This window comes from Battus philenor, unplaced genomic scaffold, assembly GCF_028537555.1.
Source record: "Battus philenor isolate CCGP_79_NKW_IND1 unplaced genomic scaffold, ilBatPhil1.0.hap1 SCAF_13, whole genome shotgun sequence".
Taxonomy (NCBI): domain Eukaryota; kingdom Metazoa; phylum Arthropoda; class Insecta; order Lepidoptera; family Papilionidae; genus Battus; species Battus philenor.
In genome coordinates this window covers 46756-69727 of record NW_027181675.1, presented here as the reverse complement: position 1 = coordinate 69727, position 22972 = coordinate 46756, and the positions used below count along the sequence as shown (strand labels likewise).

General features: G+C 48.3%; 1 protein-coding gene across 1 annotated transcript; it reads left to right on the top strand.

The window, feature by feature from the left end:
• The first annotated feature begins 9221 nt into the window (after nt 1-9221).
• Nucleotides 9222-22580, top strand: LOC137933421 (metabotropic glutamate receptor 2-like). Its single transcript, XM_068777372.1, has 21 exons — nt 9222-9229; nt 9982-10107; nt 10781-11067; nt 11529-11587; nt 12894-13035; nt 13619-14098; nt 14315-14457; nt 14682-14852; nt 16028-16172; nt 17311-17562; nt 17872-18046; nt 18615-18721; nt 19045-19194; nt 19280-19413; nt 19498-19664; nt 20324-20482; nt 20568-20730; nt 20957-21170; nt 21395-21546; nt 21947-22070; nt 22183-22580. The coding sequence occupies exons 1-21, from the start codon at nt 9222-9224 to the stop codon at nt 22578-22580; spliced, it is 3756 nt and encodes a 1251-aa protein (XP_068633473.1).
• Nucleotides 22581-22972: the final 392 nt, after the last annotated feature.

Sequence of the window (22972 nt, the reverse complement as noted above, 5' to 3'; positions counted from 1 at the left end):
CATTCAGCACACGCGCACGAGCGCACTGTTCCAAAAACTCCGGCGGACAGGCACCGGCATAAGACTTAAATTGAGTCGCACACAAGATACGCTTCCGCGGCTCATCTCAACAAAAAGAGAAGTGGTTGCTCTCAGAGCGGCACCGGTGGCGTCTCCGTGTGGACGCGTTCATTATTGTCAAGAGGAGCCGGTCGGCAGCGCAGCGGCGAGTGCTCTGTATTCGTTTCTTTTGTTATTTTCTAGAAACGCCTCCGCGTACTTGCGCTAGTGAGAGCGGGTACGTGTTTGTCCACTTTCGCTAAATACCAGTAGCAACATCTAGAACGTTATTAGAGAAGTAATATTAAAGTGCGAACAAAGGTTTTGGAATTCGCGGCGGCATCAAGCAGAATTGCGTTCTGCTCATCATTGCTCACTCTCCGCAACCTCGATGTAGATCTCGTGGCAGAGGCAGTTGCGCTCTTGTCGTTCAGTGCAGCCAGACAGTTCGCTTGCATATGCACATATGCAGCATCCAGGCGTAGGGCGGTGCGCGTGTAGCATCGTACGTTTCACATAGAACGACATTAATGTCCGCGCTCTGCCCGTCGGCCGCGCGATGGGTTTCGCTTAGGGCGACGCTTCTAGTTTTCCGCGTGAGTCGCGGGACCACTGGCGAGCATTAATTTCGCTAAGCTTTCTTTGGACAAAGAAGCCATACTGTAATAATAATTGAGGAGCGCGGGGGCGGCGCCATTGTGCCCGCTACGTTTATGTGTCCATTGTAAGGGCGTAATAATTGATTCACGAAAAGTTAAGGCCATAAGTACAGAGCGCGCCGCGTCGCGCGGATTTTTGTCGCTTTCTTATGATGGGATAAAACAATACATCACCAGGCCGCACCATGATGCACCAGACTCGCACGCGGGCTGCGGGGCGACCTCTGTGTGGGCACGTCTCACCGATAGCGGCTTACGTATGTCTGAATCTTCCAAACATTACAATAAAACAAAATGATTTAATGGAATCAGGCGTTACCTCGCGGAAGTCCACCCTAACTAAGAAAAGGACCAATATTTAGCCACTTCCGCACATGCAGTGGTAGTCGTGCAATGAAATGCACCACCCGCCAGCCCGCTGATAAATGCGTATGCGGCAAACAATGCGAATCACACAACCAAATTACTCAACACGTGTTTCACCTCTCCACGGGGCATCTTCAGGAGTTATGTTACACCGATTAGTGCCAAACACAAAGTTGTTTGCCGCATACGCGTTTATCAGCAGGCTAGCGGGCGGTGCATTTCATTGCACAACTACCACTGCATGTGCGGAAGTGGCTAAACAAAAATACCTTTTTTTCATTCGCGCGAAAATTACAACGCAGAGCTCACGTTTCCGCAGAGTGATTCCTGTTTCAGAGGACGAGCCGATACAAACGCGCCGGCCCCAGCGCGGGCCCGCGCCAGCGTACAGAGCAGATCCACTGTGAATGAAAGCGCGTACATGTTAACGAACCACTGACAGGTTTCCTGACATTGGCAGTCGTATCGAGTCTGACGGCTGCCCACGCAACGTACTTGCACGAACCCCTTTAAAGAGCAGCGACGCAATTCATTAAAACTCCTGATGTTCGCTCCCCGCATGAAAAGTTTCTGCGCTCTCTTGCGAACCGCAGCTGTGCCCACATGCGATACAACCTCGTGGTGCCTTTTTTGTTCGCTTTAGTACGCGATGCTGTCGGCTTCTGCGACAGGTGGCTTAAACCATACATTAGCTGTCTGGTCCTCACAAAGTAGAAACTACAGGGTTGACGGATTCGCTCGCACGATGTAACTTTTTGCAGTTGAAGTTGGTGCGTGTTTGGCCAGCCGACCGGCGCGCCGAAGCACTCTCACCGTTTCAATAAAATTCACAAAGCGAACGCGGCAAGCTGGTGTCGTGCGCCAACCAAATGAAAGTGATATGATAGATCACAATATTTAAATAAAATTTTCAAAATAACTAAATTGAAGGTTAACTATTCCTCAAAATAGTACACTAGGCAATGATTCTGTATCGACGCGTGATCGACGCGACGTCCCCGTCATGAAGTCGTTTTTAATTCTATAAAAAATAACTGTTGGTGCTCACCGCGGCCCGCGCCCAATATTGATTGTATGTTTTAACGGTTTCTAAATATTGCAGTAATTGGGGAAACAAATAAGAACGCGGAGTGGAAAGTAAATTGGGGCTGCGTTAATTAAATTGAGTCCAGTGTTTGGCGGGCGGGCGGGGCGCGCGGCCGCGGGGGCGCGGGGGGGCGTGCGGGCCGCGGCGAGCGACGCACCCGTGATGGGCACACGCACCTGCGGACAATATCGAGCGCGTCGGCGCGTCTCGCGGCTCCGGACGGACCTCTGCCGGTGCGCCGGTGCCAAGCCAACGAACTCGACCCCTGGCGCCTGTTCCCGCGGGTAACTTTATGTCAAAATGACAAAGAAAAATTATTCAACGCGGGCTCGGCAGGACAGACCAGACTCTGGAGGTGAGCGGAGCAGTGCGACAGTATCCCTGCTGTTGCGCAGTGTTCATTTTTTTTAGTTGCAGGCGTGAGCTTCGTTTGTCTTAAAACTTGCTGAATCTTATTAAGGGGAACGGGAAACCCTCAGGCCCATGTCACCATGGAACCTTGATATAAAGAGTCCAAAGTTTTCAAGGTGAATGTGTATTACTTCGCTTCACATAAATTAATATAAAGTGGTTACACACAGGAATGTTTTCGCCGTAAGTTTATACAATTTCCGTCTTACACAACCAAAAATTTTCCTCGTAAATTTATGTTACAAAAAAATGCTACTTTGGAATCAAATTCAACTAGTAGTGTATTATATACCAAATGTTGTTTTGTAGAAAAAAAAATTACACTTTGCTTTCATGTTTTTGCTTAATAAATTGTAACAATTGTGACGCATGGCAAGTAGTGCTGCAAGTTGGCGAAGCAGCCGCGCGCCGACGGTGCCGAGCGCGAGGCCCGCCGGGCGCCGCGCGCTTCGCCTCCGGTGCTCCTTGAAAGTGCACCATGAAAATATCTTCTCCCGATATCACAATGATTTGTGTAAAATTAATCAGTTCAAGAACTGCATGCAAAGTTTATTCTTTAAACTTTTAAAAATCAAGTACCTCACCCTATCTATTAAAACTTTATGTTCTATCTAAACTGATAAATTGGAGTCCATTCGTAGTAACCTTCTCTTAACGGGGCTCCGTCTCGGAACTCACTTTACATACATATATTGCACTGGCAACGGAATAACGATGGTGTTGCCGTCGAGAGCTCGCTAGTGTTCGACACCGCTGCCGCCTCGAGAGAATGAAGCCTCCTACCGGACCGCGGCGCTGGGCGGGCGGGCGGCGCGGCAGTCCCGCGCGGGCGGCCGAGCGCAGAGCACGCGCTGCGCTGAGGCCGCGCAAAGTTTTCCGCCGCGACGCCGCGGCCTCTTGTTGTGACGGTGCGATGTTGACGTGGAAGTGACCTCCGCGAACGCCACCTCCACGGTAAGTCGCTGCTGAAGCTCTGCGGACACTAAAGCAGTTGCGTCACGATACCCTGGCGAGGAAACGCGTTTTTTTTATAATGCAACTCTAGCTGTACCACCTTCAATAGTAAATAATTGTTTTCAATTTATTACTTCAAGCAAAGAACATGTTTTATATCTTTCATGTATGTTTAATAAAGTTAACATATCTTAACATCGAGCAAGTTGCCACTTTGCTTTTAAATATGTACGTCAAACTCGATGTTGTGTGTTTTTAAGTGATGTAAATAGTAAACTTATTCAGCTCTTTAGTATATTTAGTAAATAAACAGTCGTGAAATGTTAAATAGACTGCAAACAGTTTTTAAAGAAACTTGACCATTACGTATAGCAAACAAGTGTAATCATTACAGTAGGGAACAAAGTTTCGTAAACAGGAAGTCATAGTAATTGATTCTAAACGAGGCACACAGCACGACGCGACTCGCCTCTCGCGAAACGTAGCGCGCTACGGGCCGCCGTAGCCGGCCGTAGCGCGTCGTAGCAGCGCAAGTACGTACGCACGCTTGCGATAATAAATGAAAAACAATTTTAATGAAATATTCTTGCTGCAAAAATTCATATTCTACTTATATAAAAAAATTGAAATTCCCTTCGGCAATCTCTCCGCGTTGTTTTTACATCAAAACGCGAATTTAACGCATTCATCCGCTCTAACTTACCTCTGATCTCACAAAACATTAGAACTGACTTGTGTTTAATTGATTGAACTTGCAAATATATAAAGCACCCGCACGCGTACAGGGTGATGCTCGTACTCGGAAATATCACGCGGCTCTCACATCTTATGCAGATGATGAAAATCTTGCGCCAACATTCACGAATTCAGCTTTCTATCCTTCCTCCAAACAAAGCAGCTTAAACAACAACATCAAAATCAAAACGAATCTGCAACAAGCCCGGCACAGGCGGGTGCCGGGTGTAACGTTGCAAGTTAACGTCCCATAAATCTTAGTTAAAATTTTAACCAAAAAAATATAATCACGAGAAACGTCTCATAAATCGCAATACAGCAAAAAATTGTTCAACCCTTAGCGGGTAACGGTACGTCTCAAGTGGCGTGGGGTCGTGGGAGCATGCTATTGATTAACGGATCTTTGTTTTTATAACAAAAATTCCAATGCGCCCGCGCACCAGCACACAGAGTTCACATTTGCCAGGCAGAAGGATCCAGGCCTCGGTTGCGTTCACTAGCTAGGTGTCGTCTCACGCACCGACGCACACTCTTTGCGTCGGTTGCGTTCACCAGCTATGTGTCTTCATACGCGCCGGGGCCAATAAGAATTTACGTTATAAATTCACGCCTTGGTCCTATTCATTCTCCGGGCATCATTTAGTTCACGCCACAACCTTTACATCGTCTCGCACCCCAAGGGGTGCTATCTTTACACTACAAGTTTTACACTGCAAAGTTTACACTGCGACTTTTATACTGCAAGTTTTACACCGTTGAAATTATATCACCGTGCACCGGAACCGACACATACTGCAACCTACCGGCGCTCCCTGCTCTCGACTTGCTGCCGCCTGACCAGTCCTGGGAGATCGTGCAGCTGCCTACCACCACCATCAGGGGAGTACCGAACTGCGGTGCAAAATTAGACCAGGCCTTCTGCCCACTACCCTTAGATAATTAAACACATATATATTTTTCTTTGTGTGCCTTTTTGTCGCCATCTACTACTACCCTTTTAATAAATATATATATATTTTTCAACCGGCACACTGGCGCCCTTAACGTGGTATTAAAAGGTCTGATTTTGCATTGTAGTGTAGTTATGTGATTGTTTTTTTTTATTTAATTAATTTTGTAAAACGTTATTTTTGCCTTTTCTACTGCCAGCAACTGAAGTGTACATCCTTCACTTAAAAAAAAAACTACTTCACTTTCCAGTTTTTGTTTAGTTTAACATATATTTTGTTTTTATGTTGTAACTTTTTTTCTTCTGCTATTTTTTCATAGGACCGTACACATTAGTTGCAGTTATACGCATCATTTTCATATTTTTTTGTGTTATTTTTTTTAATTCTAATACTAGCAACCATAACGTTCGTTAGTGAATTTGTAACAGAACGGAGTAGATTGAGTAGAATACTTGTTCAACACCTTCCTTATTGTGGTGCATTTAATTTTTTCTTCTTTCTCTCTTTACCAATTTATAAAAATAGATTAAACATGGCGCTATTGTTAACAACTTACGTAAACAAATCGCTACACTGGGTCCTCCTTTTCCTTCTGAGGATGTTTTATACTAATAGAGTCAATCAAATTTCGGACGATTCGGATAGCGCAGAAGACGTGCTTGTTAAGACACGTTATTCTTGATTCTTTATGTAAAATGTATAAGTAAAAATAATTCTCTCTTAGTGTATGTATTAGAAAACATGGCCGGTAAAAATGTTGGAACGTGGCACATAAAAGATTTAAAAATAATAGGTTTGAATAAATAACAAACATAATGCGACACAACATAAAATGAAGCATTACCATTAACCGCGTAATATTTCGTTTGGGTTATTAGAATGAATCTATAACCTTCATAATTGTTTGGTCGCGTTAGTAATCCTTATAATGATTACTATTGCTAGTTTGTTTGCGAGAAGTATGAAAGAATGAGTTTAAAAGGATAAAAATGAAATTGTTATCAATAAGTTCGGATTTTATTTCCTTTAAATGAAATAAAATCCTTCGGTGACGCGCGGGGTAATGTAACGTTGCAAGTTAACGTCCCATAAATCTTAGTTAAAATTTTAACCAAAAAAATATAATCACGAGAAACGTCTCATAAATCGCAATACAGCAAAAAATTGTTCAACCCTTAGCGGGTAACGGTACGTCTCAAGTGGCGTGGGGTCGTGGGAGCATGCTATTGATTAACGGATCTTTGTTTTTATAACAAAAATTCCAATGCGCCCGCGCACCAGCACACAGAGTTCACATTTGCCAGGCAGAAGGATCCAGGCCTCGGTTGCGTTCACTAGCTAGGTGTCGTCTCACGCACCGACGCACACTCTTTGCGTCGGTTGCGTTCACCAGCTATGTGTCTTCATACGCGCCGGGGCCAATAAGAATTTACGTTATAAATTCACGCCTTGGTCCTATTCATTCTCCGGGCATCATTTAGTTCACGCCACAACCTTTACATCGTCTCGCACCCCAAGGGGTGCTATCTTTACACTACAAGTTTTACACTGCAAAGTTTACACTGCGACTTTTATACTGCAAGTTTTACACCGTTGAAATTATATCACCGTGCACCGGAACCGACACATACTGCAACCTACCGGCGCTCCCTGCTCTCGACTTGCTGCCGCCTGACCAGTCCTGGGAGATCGTGCAGCTGCCTACCACCACCATCAGGGGAGTACCGAACTGCGGTGCAAAATTAGACCAGGCCTTCTGCCCACTACCCTTAGATAATTAAACACATATATATTTTTCTTTGTGTGCCTTTTTGTCGCCATCAACCACTACCCATTTAATTAAATACTTTTCTCTTCTTAAAACGGCACACGGGATCAAACCTGTTCTCCAAAGATAGTACAGCGACCTTCATCGCTCGGTAAGTTTCTTAATGTTTGTCACTTGAACGCGGATATCATGACGTCGAGTAGCGGTGGCCGACTGTGTCTTCTCTGATGTCTTCTCATTGAACCTGTTCTTTTTTGTAAGATTTCAGTAGCCCCTTGTATATTCTTTGTTACCGTTTCGCAGGAGTGGCTCATCTTCGTAAATCCTTTTTCCCGAGACGCCTAATTAGTAATTAATCTTGTAACTCATATCTTATGACACGCGGCTCCTTGCTTATTTGTTTTACATTTGCAAAAGCCCAATTAAATGTGCCATACAGCTTTCTCAATTAACTCAACAGTGTAGCCAGTCTTTATTTCAGTGCCCACAGAGGAAATTTAAAAAAAACTAAAAAGTCTCGGCCGGAAAACCGAAATTAGCTCTCCATCAATATTTTCTTATTTCCGGGAAGAAAAAAGCAATTGCTTATTTCATGATGAGCATCCAGGGCAGGAGATTAAACACGAAACTATTTGTTGTACGGTCCAACAACTCCTGGTCCAGTTTCGACAAGACTTGTACCCGTCTGCTACGAAAATCTAGTGATCGTTTAAAGTTTGTGTTAACCTTTTCACGGTACATATATATAGTTCTTTGCTCTGCCGTAGAAAAGAAAACTCTGATTGCCTAAACCCTGTCACGCAATGGCGGGCATCAACTCAATTCCTCACAGAAAATAAACTCCGAACGATTTAATGAACGTTTTAAAAGTAAAGAGCTTCAGGCATATAGAGCGGTGGTGGTGAGTGATATTGTAAAAGCAACATCGCTTAACACGTGTGAAAATCATAGCACGAATAGTTCCCGCAGTCGCGCGGTGTGTGAGATATAGTGACACCCTTGCAAATTTAAATGGTAAGCGGCAATAACGAACGTGTCCTGTTGCACTTTGGCCGTCGCTCGTCAATAGCGCGATCATTCTGGCGCAGACCGGGGCTCGTGAGCTAGCAAGTATCTTGGCAATTAAATATAAACATTCAAGTGGCAGCTACAATGCCGAATTCGGTTTCGCTTTGGGTTTCATTCAAATTTAATTCAATTTAATTTGAATAATTTAGACATTTGCAAAAATTGCTGCCGTAATCACACTAGTGTCCTCAGGTTCAACGGAACTAAACAAAAGACTGTTTGCAGCAAAAACCTGTTCTTAAATAAAAAAAATACAGATACGTACAACTGCTGCGCTCGTAAAGTAATCCCTGCGTTAACTGGACACGCTCTACGTGCTGTGGAATCAGAGAGCTGCAAACACAGCGCGGCGCAAATGCAACGGCGTCAACGAGACATCCACGGCGATGGAGCGACGAGCGCAAATGATGCTAAACAGCTTAGAGAACGACAGCTCCTGCACAGAATCGTCTTCTTCTCAGAAAGCAAAGATCTCATAACAGCTTGAGAAATTAAAACAGAAAAGCGTTCTGAGCGAGGGACCGCGTCTGAACTCGGAGGCCCGCGGAGCAACCACGGACACGCCTCCTGCGTGCGTAGTAAAAGTTGTGTCCGTCCGGCACCATCATATATTACAAAAAGGCCATTAATCATTTGAGCCTAAATTTAACTAGCATGAATATAAGTTTGTGTAATTAAAGTAATTCCTCATCCAGTCTTCTTCAACCTTCGAAAATATTCTGACATAATCATTCCGAAATATACGACGGAACGAAAATAACGTTCCCTTGATAAATTAATTCTCGATATTGTTCATAGGCTTCAGTTTAGGAGCCGATCACTCGTCCTCGCCGGCGCCCCCGGGGCCCGCGTAGGGGTGCCGCGAGGTTCAGGAGTTTTTCGTCAGGACGCGTTACTCGGTGACCAACTTGTTCGAGCCCAAAATTTTGACCTCGCAGGCTCTGGTACAATATTTATGAAAGTTTCATTATGCTCCTTAGAAAACTGAAAGAAATTTACAGGCACGTAAAGTTAGCTGATATTAGTACAAAAGTAAGATCCAGGATATAATTACGTACAGTGAACGTTGTCCCCAGGGAAACGTTGCCGGACGCCGTCTGTCGCTGCTTTATTTAAATTATTTACCGATGGCCACAGTTAACGCGTACTTGTGTAATGAATGACCTACATTTTTATTATTAGTAATGTACGGGTACGTAAGTAAAGAAAATCCTTTTAAAACGAAACTACGGAAATTGTTGAAAATGTAAATAAGATTTCGTGTGGATTATGACGGCGGCTTTGCTTAGAAGATTTCCGAGATCAGTGCTCGTCGCGCCCGTCGCTCTCAGGCCGGGTACACCAGTTACAATTGAATGAAGCAATCAGATTTATCGCAGAGCAATACCCGAGGAAGTGATTTCATTTTAGTCGTTACATGGCAGCGCTGTATTGCCCGTAGCGGCCTTGTCTCCTTGAAAGCACGGAAACACCCACGCGGCCCGATGTTTGCGCCGCTTTGATGTTAATGGCAAACAAGACGCGTTTGACAAAGGTAAACAAGAGAGAAGTACTCCGCGCACAGGCGCCATCTGTTGTTTGTTGGATGAAACTTTCACTGACCAACGCTAGGCACGCTCGCAGGCGCTGCTGGCGTCGCGCGTGTAAATTAATGAATTTGTCCCACGAGACGAAGCACGACGTCTTAGAGCTAGCGTGTCGTGGCGCCGGCAAATGCACAGCGCGAACAAGTCCACCGGCGGCGCTGCTTACAATTATAGCACGGATTTGATTTTCATGGTTTGTTTTATGTGTTGAACCATTCTATGGAAGTATTTTCAGTATTTAGAGTATTGCTCAAAAATAGGCACAGTTTATTTAAAACATACTATTATTACTACATTTGATTTCGTTAAAAGTCTGTGTTCACTGAACACAATACAATAGTGGCGTACACTATAACAGGCCGACGACTGAGAGCTGTGCGCTCGAATTGACCGACGTGGAGCTAGCACCACCGGGCTCCGATGGCGGTGGCTCGGAGAACGGAATCCAGCGACGCAAACAAGTGCTAGACCAAAAACGTAAAAAGTATCCGAAAAATGGAGAAATCGTAAAACTTAGAAAACTAACAAGTTTCTCATTGCATGATCATTGTGTACACCTTAGAAACGTGTGCAGTAAAAGGGAGAGAATGAAAGCGCGTTAGAAACGCTGCGGGCGTCATGGACTCGGAGGCGCATTAACGTTTCCTGTTTCTGGACATGGGCGTTCCTACAGATTTTATAGGCATTAAAATTTTATTACCTTACCAGCAGTGTTAGTGAACATAACAATATTTATGTAGTGCCTCAGAAAAGGAGAGAGAGAGATGAAGAAGAGAAGGGTCGTGCAAAAATCACCATAAATTCTACTACTCTGCCTGAGAAGAAAAAGAAAATATTCATTGTATCCGTGCCACCGGAACAAAGTAACGCACACTTATGCTGTACACTGGCCGCAATGCACCCGCTTTAGTGATATCTTGCCACAAGGTATTGAAGCTGCTTTCTTCAATAGATTTTATATCTTAAGCAATCAATTTTGACACGGTTCGCATGGATACTGGTCCACATTACCGGAGTGGTTCTCGTGTTCCATATTCAATTTGCTCGAAAATGTGCAGACACAATTTCATAAGTTTGCCGACGGTCGGCAGTCGCGTCGCAGCGGGAGCGCGCGTGCCGCGGAACACGATTAAAGGAGCGCGCGTCTTTGCATAAAGGAAAAGATCAAACGCCCGCAAAGTTGGCAAAGTGCTGCCGAAGTCGCTAACGACCGAAGTTGGCGCGCCCAGCGTCACCCTGCCCGCCCCGCACCGCCCCGCACCGCCCCGCACCGCCCCGCGCGTTCACAATATCAATTTTGAAGTCAATCATTGGCATAGGCCACACGCCTTTTGGGAATATACGAGTGTACGGCACGTGACTGCGTCCGAGCACCGGCGCGCCGCGCTGACCGCACGCGAGGCTTCACCCGTTGAGCTCGCACCGGCCCCGCGCGGCACGTTAGGTCACAGAAAAAGTGTTATCGTTAATAGTATACCATAAACTTGTAACGTATCCTCCCTCTACTATTTATACTCGTATCTGGCTGCTTTTGATGACAATAACTTAAATTCATTGCAGATTACAAAAAATATTTCTATGCTTTATGAAAGTAATAAACTGAATGAAAGTAGCACATAGGTTGCTTCGAGGGTTTTCAAACCTCAAATCTTGATAACGTAGGTGGGCTGGACGATCTGGTCGCCCAGCTACGAAGAAAATGGACACATTTTTAATTTTGTAAATAAAAGTATTTTGAAAAAAAATTGATCAACACTTACAACGTTGCTGAAAAATTGAAAATCGACCGCTGAACAGTTGTGACCTGTTTGGAAAAAGTCAGATATACAGCTCGACATTTGAATACCGCACCGGAAGAACACACGATAAGAAACAGTTTACTATTTGTCATGTTTTATTGAAACGTAAATGAAAAACAAGTACGTGCGAAAAAATTGGTGCTCCAGGATAAGTCGTGTTCCTCAGACTGACAAAAATCTGGGTTAACTTGCAACAAGATGAAGTTGCTGATGGGGTTAAAGCAAGAAGTTAGGTAAAAACGTCCGGATCGTTTCGATTTTTATCAGAACTCTAAAGTGTGTAAACTAACAGCTGTCACAACCTGCAATATGGTGACAGTTCAGCGAATACAATGGCGCTTATGTACTGTTATATAATAAAATGTAAATCAAGTTAAAAAATATACGTCAAATCTTCATATAAAATACGAAAGCACTTCTTCCCTAATCTTTAATATGAACCTAAACGGAATTTGATTACAAAAAGTTTGTACAAAATTGTTTTAAACTCGTTCTGACTGCCCGCGCTCGGTGCAGCAGTTCACTCAATCTTGTATATCTTGCGGATGAGACCGCGTCCAGTCGCAGCGGTCACGACACTCAGCGTCCCTGATGTGCATTACAAATAAATTCCTTTTTGTAAATCACATCTCGCTACGATATGTGGCTCTACACGGCTGTTCAAGCTTTTCATACTTAAGCTTCTTATCGAAGCATTAAAACTTCCTGTAGCTTCTTTCACCCCCTGCTCGAAATTAACTTTTTATCATTTCTAGCTTAGTGCGTATGTCCTTTTCAATGCAATAAAACGATGTTATTATTCTAATACATATCTTGTAATGTCGGCTGTGGACAATTATTCTGCTCTAGTCGACCGCACTGATTCAAAGAGCACGCGCACGCGCACTCGCTATCATTTGTACTTACGCAGGGAAAAGCGAGGAACTATTAACCCCAGTCGTCCGGTTTTCTTTGGACTTTCACATCCTCAGCCAACTTCCACTACGTCATGCACCCGGATTACTTCTCACAGAGCCGCACCACCTTATTAATCCATTACTCATTTATTGTTTAAAGAACCCATCTGACACTGCGCTTTCGCTGTGACTCATTGCAAGTACTTTACGCTTATATAAACTGTCGAAAAATAGACGCCAAGTGTTTGTTACGCCAATCATAACTAAAAATAACTCGCGCGTCTACTGCACGGACTCCCCGAGTTAAACTCTTTTTTCCAACTTTTTTTTGCTTATTCCTAATTAATCTACTCGTAAAAACATCGAACATGCATTCATCAAGCAGCCCAATTTGAATTTAACAGCAACTGGCCGCGCGGCGCTTCGATCAAATCTCACCGGTCCGACGCGTCTGTAGTGCGCACCTATACATATCTCATGTCGCAACTTGAAATTGAATATCGATGTCTGACAACCCTAAGGCCGGAAGATCAGTCTCTAGCCACGTGCCTTCAGTAACTCTGCGTCTTGCGCAGCCGCCCCCGCAGCGTCTCGTTGTTACAAAGTACCTCCCTGCGCCGCAGGACATAGTTACGACACAACAAAGCTCGGTGTTCATGTCCGATAGAAGAACACTCCGCATCGTTAGAGCGCCATTTATAATTGAAATGATCAAGTGTTACCAATTTTTTATGGAATCAGGCGTTATTTTGCGGAAGTCCATCCTAAGTAAGAAAAGGACCAACATACCGCTACTTCCGCTCGTGCAGTCGTAGTCGTGCAATAGAGTGCACCGCCCGCCAGCTCGCTGATAAAAGCGCATACGGCAAACAATGGGAATTACGTTGTGTAATTCCCATTGTTTACCACCGCTAAATCACTCAACACGTGTTTCACCCCTCCACGGGGCATCTTCAGGAGTAATGTTACACCGATTAGTGCTAAAAACACTCTGTGTTGCTCGGTGCACTTTATTGCACGACTACGACGCATGTGCGGTAGTAACTATATTTTGGTCCTTTTCTTACTCAAATGTTACCAAGTCTCGGAGACAAAACTGCGGAGACACCGTGCTTCGAAACATCAAAGGTAATTTAAAAGGAATTGATAGGTTGCATTTTCCGATGGCTTCGTCCAAAAAAAAAGGCAAATAACAAAGAGACCTTAATTGTTGTCCCGTGAGTTTGAGGTGAATACTTATCTTTAAACGTGTTATAGCAAAAAGTGTATTTATTATTAATAAGGTTCGAAGTTTTTGCAGACGTGGGATGCCGGGCGGGGCGCGCGCAGCGTAACGCTGCCATGCGCCCCGCGCGCTGCTGGCTGGCCGCCGCCGCGCTGCTGCTCGCACTGCGCCGGGCCCATCCGCGCCGCGACAACGAGCACAGGCACCGGCACAGCGCGCAGGCCTACCGCGCCCACGCCGACACCCCGTGGAGCGACACGCGCGCCGCCGCCGGTGACAAGAAGCACCAGCACTGGCCTATGAAGCGCGAGGCGGTCATCGACGGCGACCTTGTGCTGGGCGGCCTCATGATGGTCCACGAGCGCTCCGACAACCTCACCTGCGGGCCCGTCATGCCCCAGGGCGGCGTGCAAGCGCTCGAGACTATGCTCTACACGCTGGACGTCGTCAACCGCGACCTGCGCCTCGTGCCCGGCGTCACCGTGGGCGCGCACGTGCTCGACGACTGCGACCGCGACACCTACGGCCTCGAGATGGCCGTCGACTTCATTAAAGGTGCGCCCACTCTCCGCTCCCCGCTCCGCTCCCCGGCCCGCACTCGCCCCGCCTGCCCGGCGACCCGCATCGAGCCGGCGGAGCGCGAGCTAACGAGGCGGCCGGGTCGCCACTTAACATAGATATGCGCCACGCGCTTGCTTTTTGCGAAAAAAATATTATAAAAAAGCTCCAATTATTTACATGTGGCCGCTGCACGCGCTGCACGCGCTGCAGGCTCCATAAGCAACATCGACGATGCGGAGTACGCGTGCAACGCGACGGCCGTGCGCAAGGTCATCTCGGGCGTGGTGGGCGCCGCCTCCAGCGTCACCTCCGTGCAGGTGGCCAACCTGCTGCGCCTCTTCAAGATCCCGCAGGTGCGTGTCCGCCGCGCTCTGCCTGCCTCCGCAGCCAAATCAACGTTAAAATGTAAAAATCAAAACAGCTGATGGCTAAAGATGCTGCTGCAATGTTTGTGTTGCCGTCCCTTTAAATTCGCGACTAGTATAGTATTGTAAACGTCCAATACTTTAAAAACGGTCGCATGAAGTATTTCATGAAGCAACTCGTTCCTCCATCCTCATCGAGTATTGCTTCACAGGTATCGTTCTTCTCGACGTCGCCCGAGCTGTCTAATAAAGCGCGCTTCGAGTACTTCACGCGGACGATCCCGAGCGACCTGCACCAGGTGAAGGCCATGGTGGAGATAGTGAAGAGGCTGGGCTGGAGCTACGTGTCTATCATCTACGAGGAGTCCAGCTACGGGATAAAGGTGAAGCTTTGCTATACTGCCATTGTCATTGTCATTGTTAATTCAGACGGAAAACTGCAGCTGCTCCCTAAGACTGGCAGCTCGAGAAGTAGCGGCGCAGCACCCACACATCGAACAAATATTGAATAAACACGAATATACCTCAAGTGAATAGATGACTCTCAAATAAATTGTTGGGCCAGGGGTGCCTACCAGTTTCCACTTCTGCGTTTTTACAGCTCTACGCAACTTTCAGTTTCCGACCCTTTTGTAAACCCCGAAGAATAGTATCGCATGAGTTACCCCTCATACGCGGAGCAATAGAACCATTTGCAAACATTTAATGCACCGAAATGTTCACAAGTCGCCGTCACTGCCACCCCGCGCGCACGAGCGTGCACAGGTACGACTCGCGCTGGTTGGCGTCGCGCTCCGTGTCGACGTCCCGCGGCCCGGAGAGGCCCGTCAGTGCAAGCGCACGAACGGCGTCGGGTTTTGAATAACAAACAGTTGGCAATTCGGAAGTTTGTTTTTTTTTCTTCATATCTGTTGATAACTTTAACAGTTATATATGATGTTCACAATTCGACAAATTACTCCAATTCATAAGTTTGATGTGTGAGCGGAATTTTAAATCTCGGATATGTCCGCAAGCGCTGCATGTACTTTGGATACAATTGTGACACAATAAGCACAACTGCAGCGAAGATCGTTTTGCAGTAAGTCTTCCATTCATGTCGCGAGTGCAGTCGCCTGTTGGCTTCGGTTACTTACGTGAGGTAAACACAGACCGCTGCGCCCACCGATTATTTATAACCAAATTAATGTCGGGGAAATAACATTTTCCACTTTCACTGTAGCAATTTCCTAAATAGATATTCATTGGTGCGTAATGAAATCGTCGAACGACGAACAACATGTTGAGTCGCGCAACAGACGTGTGTTTTGTGGATTTCGAACAATTAAATTTATTCAAGCGCCGCGCGTTATTCTGGTGACGTATATACTGTCTGACAACCGGCGTCGTTCTACGCAAATTATATTTATCTTTTGAATTATCACGTTAAGACAAGCGGGTCTGTTTTGTGGTATAATGTTATCGTCGCGTCCCCGCCGCGGCTCGTGACAGCGACGATCGTTGCTGCAAATTGATCTAATTGAATACTGTTTTATTGATGTGGAGTCTTCTGCACCAGGCATTCGAGGAGCTGGAGGCGCTCTTGGCCCGCAACGGCATCTGCATCGCCGTCAAGGAGAAGTTGGTGAAAGACTCCGGCGTGGCCACCGAGACGGCCTATGACGACATCGTGCACAGGCTGCTGACCAAGCCACGCGCGCGGGGTGAGTGCGGCAGCGTCTTACATAACGATATTATTTGCAGCTTCTCCAATCAGAATTTTCAATTCTCGTAAGGTCAGTCACTACCCTCGTCTAGGCAGGTGGTGCGCTAGAACAAAACTTGCGGTCACATGTTCAGCCCTAACCAGGAAACTATTTAAATACATTAGCGGGGTTCACAGTACGATAGTTGCGAGAAAGGCGGGCAACAAATTATTATGCCGCTACTCACTTTGGTTTGTAACTCACCGCTGGAGGAACAACGACTTGCGAAGTGTATTAATTACGAAATGTAATAATGTGGAAATTTAACAATACTTCGCTGAGCGGTCCCCGCGGTGATCGCTCATACAGACAATTGGCGTGAGGGCGGGGGGGTCGTGGGGTGGAGGGGGTTTTCAGTGGCAATCACCGCTTATTGACGAGGCGACGGATCCAATCTGTGCGACCACTTTAGCGAAAAATTGTTTCTTATGTCGCAGCTGGGTGCGTGCCCGCGGCGGTGCGGCACCCGGGACGCGATAAGCACACGCCCCTCACCCCCTTTGACTCCAGCTCCAACCCCCCGGTCGCGCCTTATTGACAATAAATGATAGCAGCGACTTGTTTCGCTCCATTAGCCAACCGTCGTGATGCAAGCCCTGCCCACCAGCTGTGGGTACCTCGTTAATTTTTTTTATCGCGTGCCAATCCTATTTCATCCATTCTCGCCAACCGATAGATGCCCACTGGAAGACCTAACCCTCCCAAAAGATCGCCACAATCACCAGCCCCGCTCTGCCCGCGTCCAGTGACTTGCCACGGCCTCGGGAGCGGCCAACGACAAGAGAGTCCTTGCGGTTGACAGCGCGACGAAAACCTGACGTAATGCATTTTTAAAGAATAGTGTTAAAAAGGTAGCAGGTAACACAAGGCCAATAAAAAAGTTTTCGTTGGGCACTTACCACGAGTACCTATTATGCGTAGTGTTCATTTATAGGTTTTAACTTAACACGTTTAAGAAAAAGGCTTCAGTTGATTTTGTCAGCGGGCACTCGCCCGTCGACTGGAAATTATAATACTAACTGATCGGGCGGTTCAGAGGAGAAGATAAAACTAAGGTGGTTGTTACAAGTGATGTAGAGAGGTGTGTCCGCGGCAGGGGCGATAATCTTCGGGTCGGACCAGGAGGTGGCGGGCGTGATGCGGGCGGTGGAGCGCGCCGAGGCCACCGCCGCCTTCAGCTGGATCGGCTCGGACGGCTGGAGCGCGCGCGCGCTCGTCTCCGAGGGCAACGAGCGCGCCGTCGAGGGCACCATCAGCCTGCAGCCGCAGGCCAACGCGGTGCGCGGCTTCCGCGACTACTTCCTCAACCTTACCGTCACCAACAACAAGAGGAACCCCTGGTTCACAGGTACTACTTACGCTCTTTTATTTCTATTTTTTTAAACTTATGCGCAGGCGCCGCGTACGCTCGTGCATGTTTTCACTATGATTATACATATTGTATCATTCTACATGTATTCATTGTTTTCACAATGAAAGAATTTGAAGTAATTTAATAAAAGGCACGGCAGTTACCACTTGATACGAAATATTTTATCGCCTGCTTCCTAACCCACGAGCCCCGACCGACTTGCTGACAGTCGGCGGACTCGGAGCCGCGGCTGCAGTGCGACAAGACTATAGCTCCTGCGCTAATCCTGTGTCTATGTGCGCGCAGAATTCTGGGAGGCCCACTTCCAGTGCCGCTACCCGGGCGCGCCGCGCACCCCGTACAACGCGCAGTACACGCGCGCGTGCTCCGGCACCGAGCGCCTCACGCCCGCCAACACCGAGTTCGAGCGGCAGCTGCAGTTCGTGTCCGACGCGGTCATGGCCTTCGCGTACGCCATCCGGTGAGTGCTCTCTACGATACGTATTTAAACTAGTCCGGCAGCCTTTGATGAGTCATTACAATCGTACCGGAACATACACAAGCAATATCCCATGTCGCGGCTCACGGGTCGGCGGTCACGCCTTTACCGATGAACGGGTTCTGGTCCTAGGAGTCGGACAAAAGCTTTCTCTGGCAGTAGCGGTAAAGATTACTCAGGCTTAGAAAAGAGAACGAGTAGCGCTAGTCTCCAATACAAAGCGAACAGCAATACGAAGTGGTCTCGTCTAACAGTGCCACAGCGAAAACAGCAACGCGTTGTGTTCGTAATGACTGATTTGTGTAGGCGATTTGATTCGACAGATGCCTCTCCAGAGTCCTAGAGGGTTTTAGTAGGTAGGAAGCCAACATAAGCTATACCTCCCTGCTGAGGGTAGGAAATCTTGAGCACACTTTCGAGATCCTTCCCTTTAACGAAAAAAGACGGCAAGGAAGCCATGTAATTAGTATAAATTATAAGTTATTTGCGCGTGTGGTGGGTGTGGTGGGCGTGGTGCGCGCGGTGTGTGAGGCGGTGCGTGGTTGTGCAGCGACATGCACGCGGCTCGCTGCGGCGCGCGGCGCGGGCTGTGCGCGGCGATGCGCCCGCCGGCCGGCGCGGACCTGCTCGCCTACCTGCGCACCGTCAACTTCACCGGTAAGCCGCCGCTCGCCGCTGCTCCTGCGGTAAGCACACGGGCTTCGGCGCGGTAAGAACTCATTCTACTCCTCGCTAAATGTAGCCAAACGATATGTCAGTGTCGCTGTCACGTGCACGACTCTTCCGTGGCGGCCTAACATACTTATTTGAGGAACGTTTACATGGTAACGAAATACCCACTAGGTGAAAACCGATCTACAGAAGGAAGAATCTGAGTTAGTGCGAGATCTTTTGTAAATGTTTGAAGCCACTTAAAGTACGCTGCGGGCGCGTGCGGTGCGAGCAATGCTTGTGGTGGTGACGCGCGGTGTGGACGGCAGGTCTGAGCGGCGACGCTTTCCATTTCGACGCCAACGGCGACGGCCCGGCGCGCTACAACATCCTGCACTTCAAGCAAGTGAAGCGCGGCCAGTACCAGTGGCTCAACGTGGGCCAGTATTTGGACGGTGAGCTGCAGCTGCGTGTGGACGGTGAGTAAGCGTTACGAAACGTGCGCTCGAACCGCTTCCCGCTCTCTTATTTGGCGCCCAACTTATCCATAACCTAAATGTGCAGAGATCCAATTCAAGTGGGGCGAGCGGCGGCCGCCAGAATCGGTGTGTAGCGCGGAGTGTGAGCTGGGCCAGGCAAAGCAGTACGTGGAGGGTGAGAGCTGCTGCTGGCATTGCTTCAACTGCACGCAGTACGAGGTGAGATGCGTGCGCTGCCTGTACTGTACGACTGCGTGAGATGGCGGGCCGAGTGTGACGCGCGAGTGTGGGTGCGCTGCGCAGGTCCGCGCGGCGCACGTGGAGACTGCGTGCGTGGCCTGCCCCCGCGGCACGCTGCCCGACGCCACGCGCACGCGCTGCCGGCCCATCCCCGAGGCCTACCTGCGCCCCGACTCCGCCTGGGCCATCGGCGCCATGTCCTTCTCCTCGCTGGGCATCCTCCTCACTACGTAAGTTAGCGTACATCATTATAAATCATACGTGCCGTTGTCGACACGTGTGCTTCATATAAGCATCGTCGAAATACCGAGTCACCAACTCAGTTGACGATCTTAATTAAAATACTTAGACATAGTCGATAAACTCACATATACTTGAGATGTATATAATTTGGAGTCAATCTTTATGCAACTTAAAATATAAAATGCCCTGAGAATCGACATCCGGCTTAACTTTAAACCTTGAACTACTTACAGATCCCAAAGACAAACGTGCACGGCGCCCAAACCGCTCTCCGCGAACTCGCTTCCGGCTAATAACAAAAGTCGTTCGAACCGCTTCATCCTCAAACTTGAACCAAAGCGGAACCACTGGACGCTGCTACTGTCGGCGTCGCTACAACAACCCACTGCACGCTTTAGCTAAAACTTAGAGGAAATATTAACTCGCTCTCAAAACGTTCTCTGCGTTGTTTTCCTTTAACAGTCGGTTCCGCTTGACTCAGAGTAACGTTCTCTTTAAACTAATTTCGGCCCCAGAAGGAGTTTAGAAAAACCGGTCTTCAGTTCGTTCGTGTTCTTGAGTTCCTGAGGCGTGCGGCGGTATGAGGCGGATGAGTCGTCTGCCGCAGTTTGTAATGCAATAAACAATGGTCGGTTGGCGCGCACAGGTTCGTTTGCGGCGTGTGGGCGCGGCACAGCGCCACGCCGGTGGTGCGTGCGTCAGGCCGAGAGCTGTCCTACGTGCTGCTGGCCGGCATCCTTATGTGCTACCTGGTCACCTTCGCGCTCGTCTTCCGCCCCACCGACCTGCTCTGCACCGTACAGAGGTGAACTATACTAACTAACATAGATTTCGTACTGCAGACCTCCAAGAAAAGTAGTAATAGTGTAACGGCGTGTGCTCTGTCGTAGGTTCGGCACCGGATTCTGCTTCACGGTTGTATATGCGGCGCTGCTCACTAAAACCAACCGCATCTCGCGCATCTTCAACGCGGGCCGGCGCTCCGCCAAGCGGCCCGCACTCATATCGCCCACCTCGCAGCTCGCCATCTGCGCGGCGCTCGTCTCCGTGCAGGTGCGTACAACCAAACGTCCGTCTCCGTGGCTTAATAACCTCAGCACACTCGAAGTTTCTGGAGATGAGCTACGGATTTTGCTTTCCATAATTAATTGCTTTAACGACATCATGCACATAATAAGCAGTCGTCGATGCACTCAGAACTTACCGGCAGAGCTCTGTCAGGGTGAAATTTGAACGCAGATCTGTACAGTTTGGTACGGGCCCAGCATGCACGTTGCAGGTGCTGATCGTGGTGGTGTGGACGGTAGTGGCACCCGCGCGCGCCATGTCGCATCACCCCACACGAGAGGACAACATGCTGGTGTGCGACTCGTACGTGGACGCGTCCTATATGATCGCCTTCTTCTACCCGATCGTGCTGATCGTGGTGTGCACCGTGTACGCCGTGCTCACGCGCAACATCCCCGAGGCCTTTAACGAGAGCAAGCACATCGGTGAGCGCTGCCCTTCCTCTCAGTTATTATCTTCTTTACTCGTCTTATAAAATGTTTGAAATCGTCGGTGTCCTCAGAACGAGCCATGATAACGTGCCTGCAAGATCAGCTCGAACTGCGATGGCATGTTGCTACGCACCGGCCTTATATTGGTTCAGCTCTTGGATACTGAGGTCATACCTATTCTATTTTCAAAATTCCCTTACACCGTGTGCCTCTTGCAGGGTTCACGATGTACACGACGTGCGTGATCTGGCTGGCGTTCGTGCCGCTGTACTTCGGCACGGCGAGCCACGTGCCGCTGCGCATCACCAGCATGGCCGTCACCATTTCGCTCAGTGCCAGCGTCACGCTCGCCTGCCTGTTCTCTCCCAAGGTGAGCGCGCCTCGCAGCACGCGGAAAGCCTTTTTGAAATAACCAACGGATTAGTTTAAATCTCCACCGAGCAGGTGACGTAGACTGGCGTGCCCTACAGCAACGAAAACGCTGAATGCTGCCCACGTAACGTGCGCTTCATGTCGTAATAACAAATTTAATCATAAAATAACTTCGTAATTAATAAACAATTTACCAGCACATCGCATAGACTCATAATCATTGTTTCGGCCGTAGTGCTGGCAATGGGCTGCACTCAAGACAAAAATTAGTTTTTGTTCCACGTATACAGCTGATGAGGCCGACAGTCATCGTGTTCATTATTACCAATAAACTCTGTTCAAGTAATCGAGCTTATCGCTTAAAGTTGTACCCATGCACCGCACACCCGTCGTTTCAGCTGTACATCATTCTCATCCGACCGGAGAGGAACGTGCGGCAGAGCATCATGCCGGTGCGCTACAGCCGCCGCCCGCCGCCCGCTCCCGCCCACGCCCAGGCCCACGCACACACTCCGCATAAGGGTGAGGATCGGATTAATAACCAACCTGCTCGCAAACACTTGATACAGGTGTAACTTTATTATTAAATACGTTCGTAATCAGTAAAATACGCAATTATTTTATCTCATTACAGGCGCTTGTGCAGACAAGGAGACCCAAACGGATCCCAAAGAGTTCAGCCGCGCCGCCAACGGGCAGACGGTGCAACTGCGCTGCGTCGCGGTAGATAGGAAATCCACCAAAAACAAATCAGACGTTGCCAAAGAGCCGCAAGACAAGAAGGTCGAAAGGAAAACTTCTAGAGAAACAGCAAATGGAAAAAATCTTACTAATAGGTCAAGCGAAGAAACATTTCCGGAGAACGGCAAACAGATGAAGCAATACGACGCTGATGGCGACGCAGCTCGCGATGCGGCTTGTGACGCATCCCGTGATGTAGCTCGTGACGCATCTCGTGACGCAGATCGTGACGCAGGTTATGACGCAGGTCGAGCCGCAACGCGCGCCGGCAGCGCGACCGAAGCGTTATAGCGCCGGCAGCCGCCGCACCCGCGGCGGGCCAGCGCGCGCCGGCCCGTGCTCGTGTAGCGCGCGCGCACGGACGGGGCGCTGCGAATGCGTTGTACAATGTCAGCTCTTGACACAACATCCCGACCATGTTCGAGGTATACGGTAGCATTATATATTGAAACATGTTACCCCGGGGAATGCTTGTTTATTGGTGCGTGTAGATATAGGAGTGTAAGAGCGAGGCCTGCGCCGCGAGCGTCGGACGCCGACTGCAATAAAACGTTTAAATGTTCCGCTCGAGTTTCTTTCACTGCGACATTCCCGCCGCTTGTCACAGCTCCACACATATTTATATCTCCCTCGCACCGGCACGGACACATGCTGTCAACCACCGGCGCTCCCTGCTCTCGTCC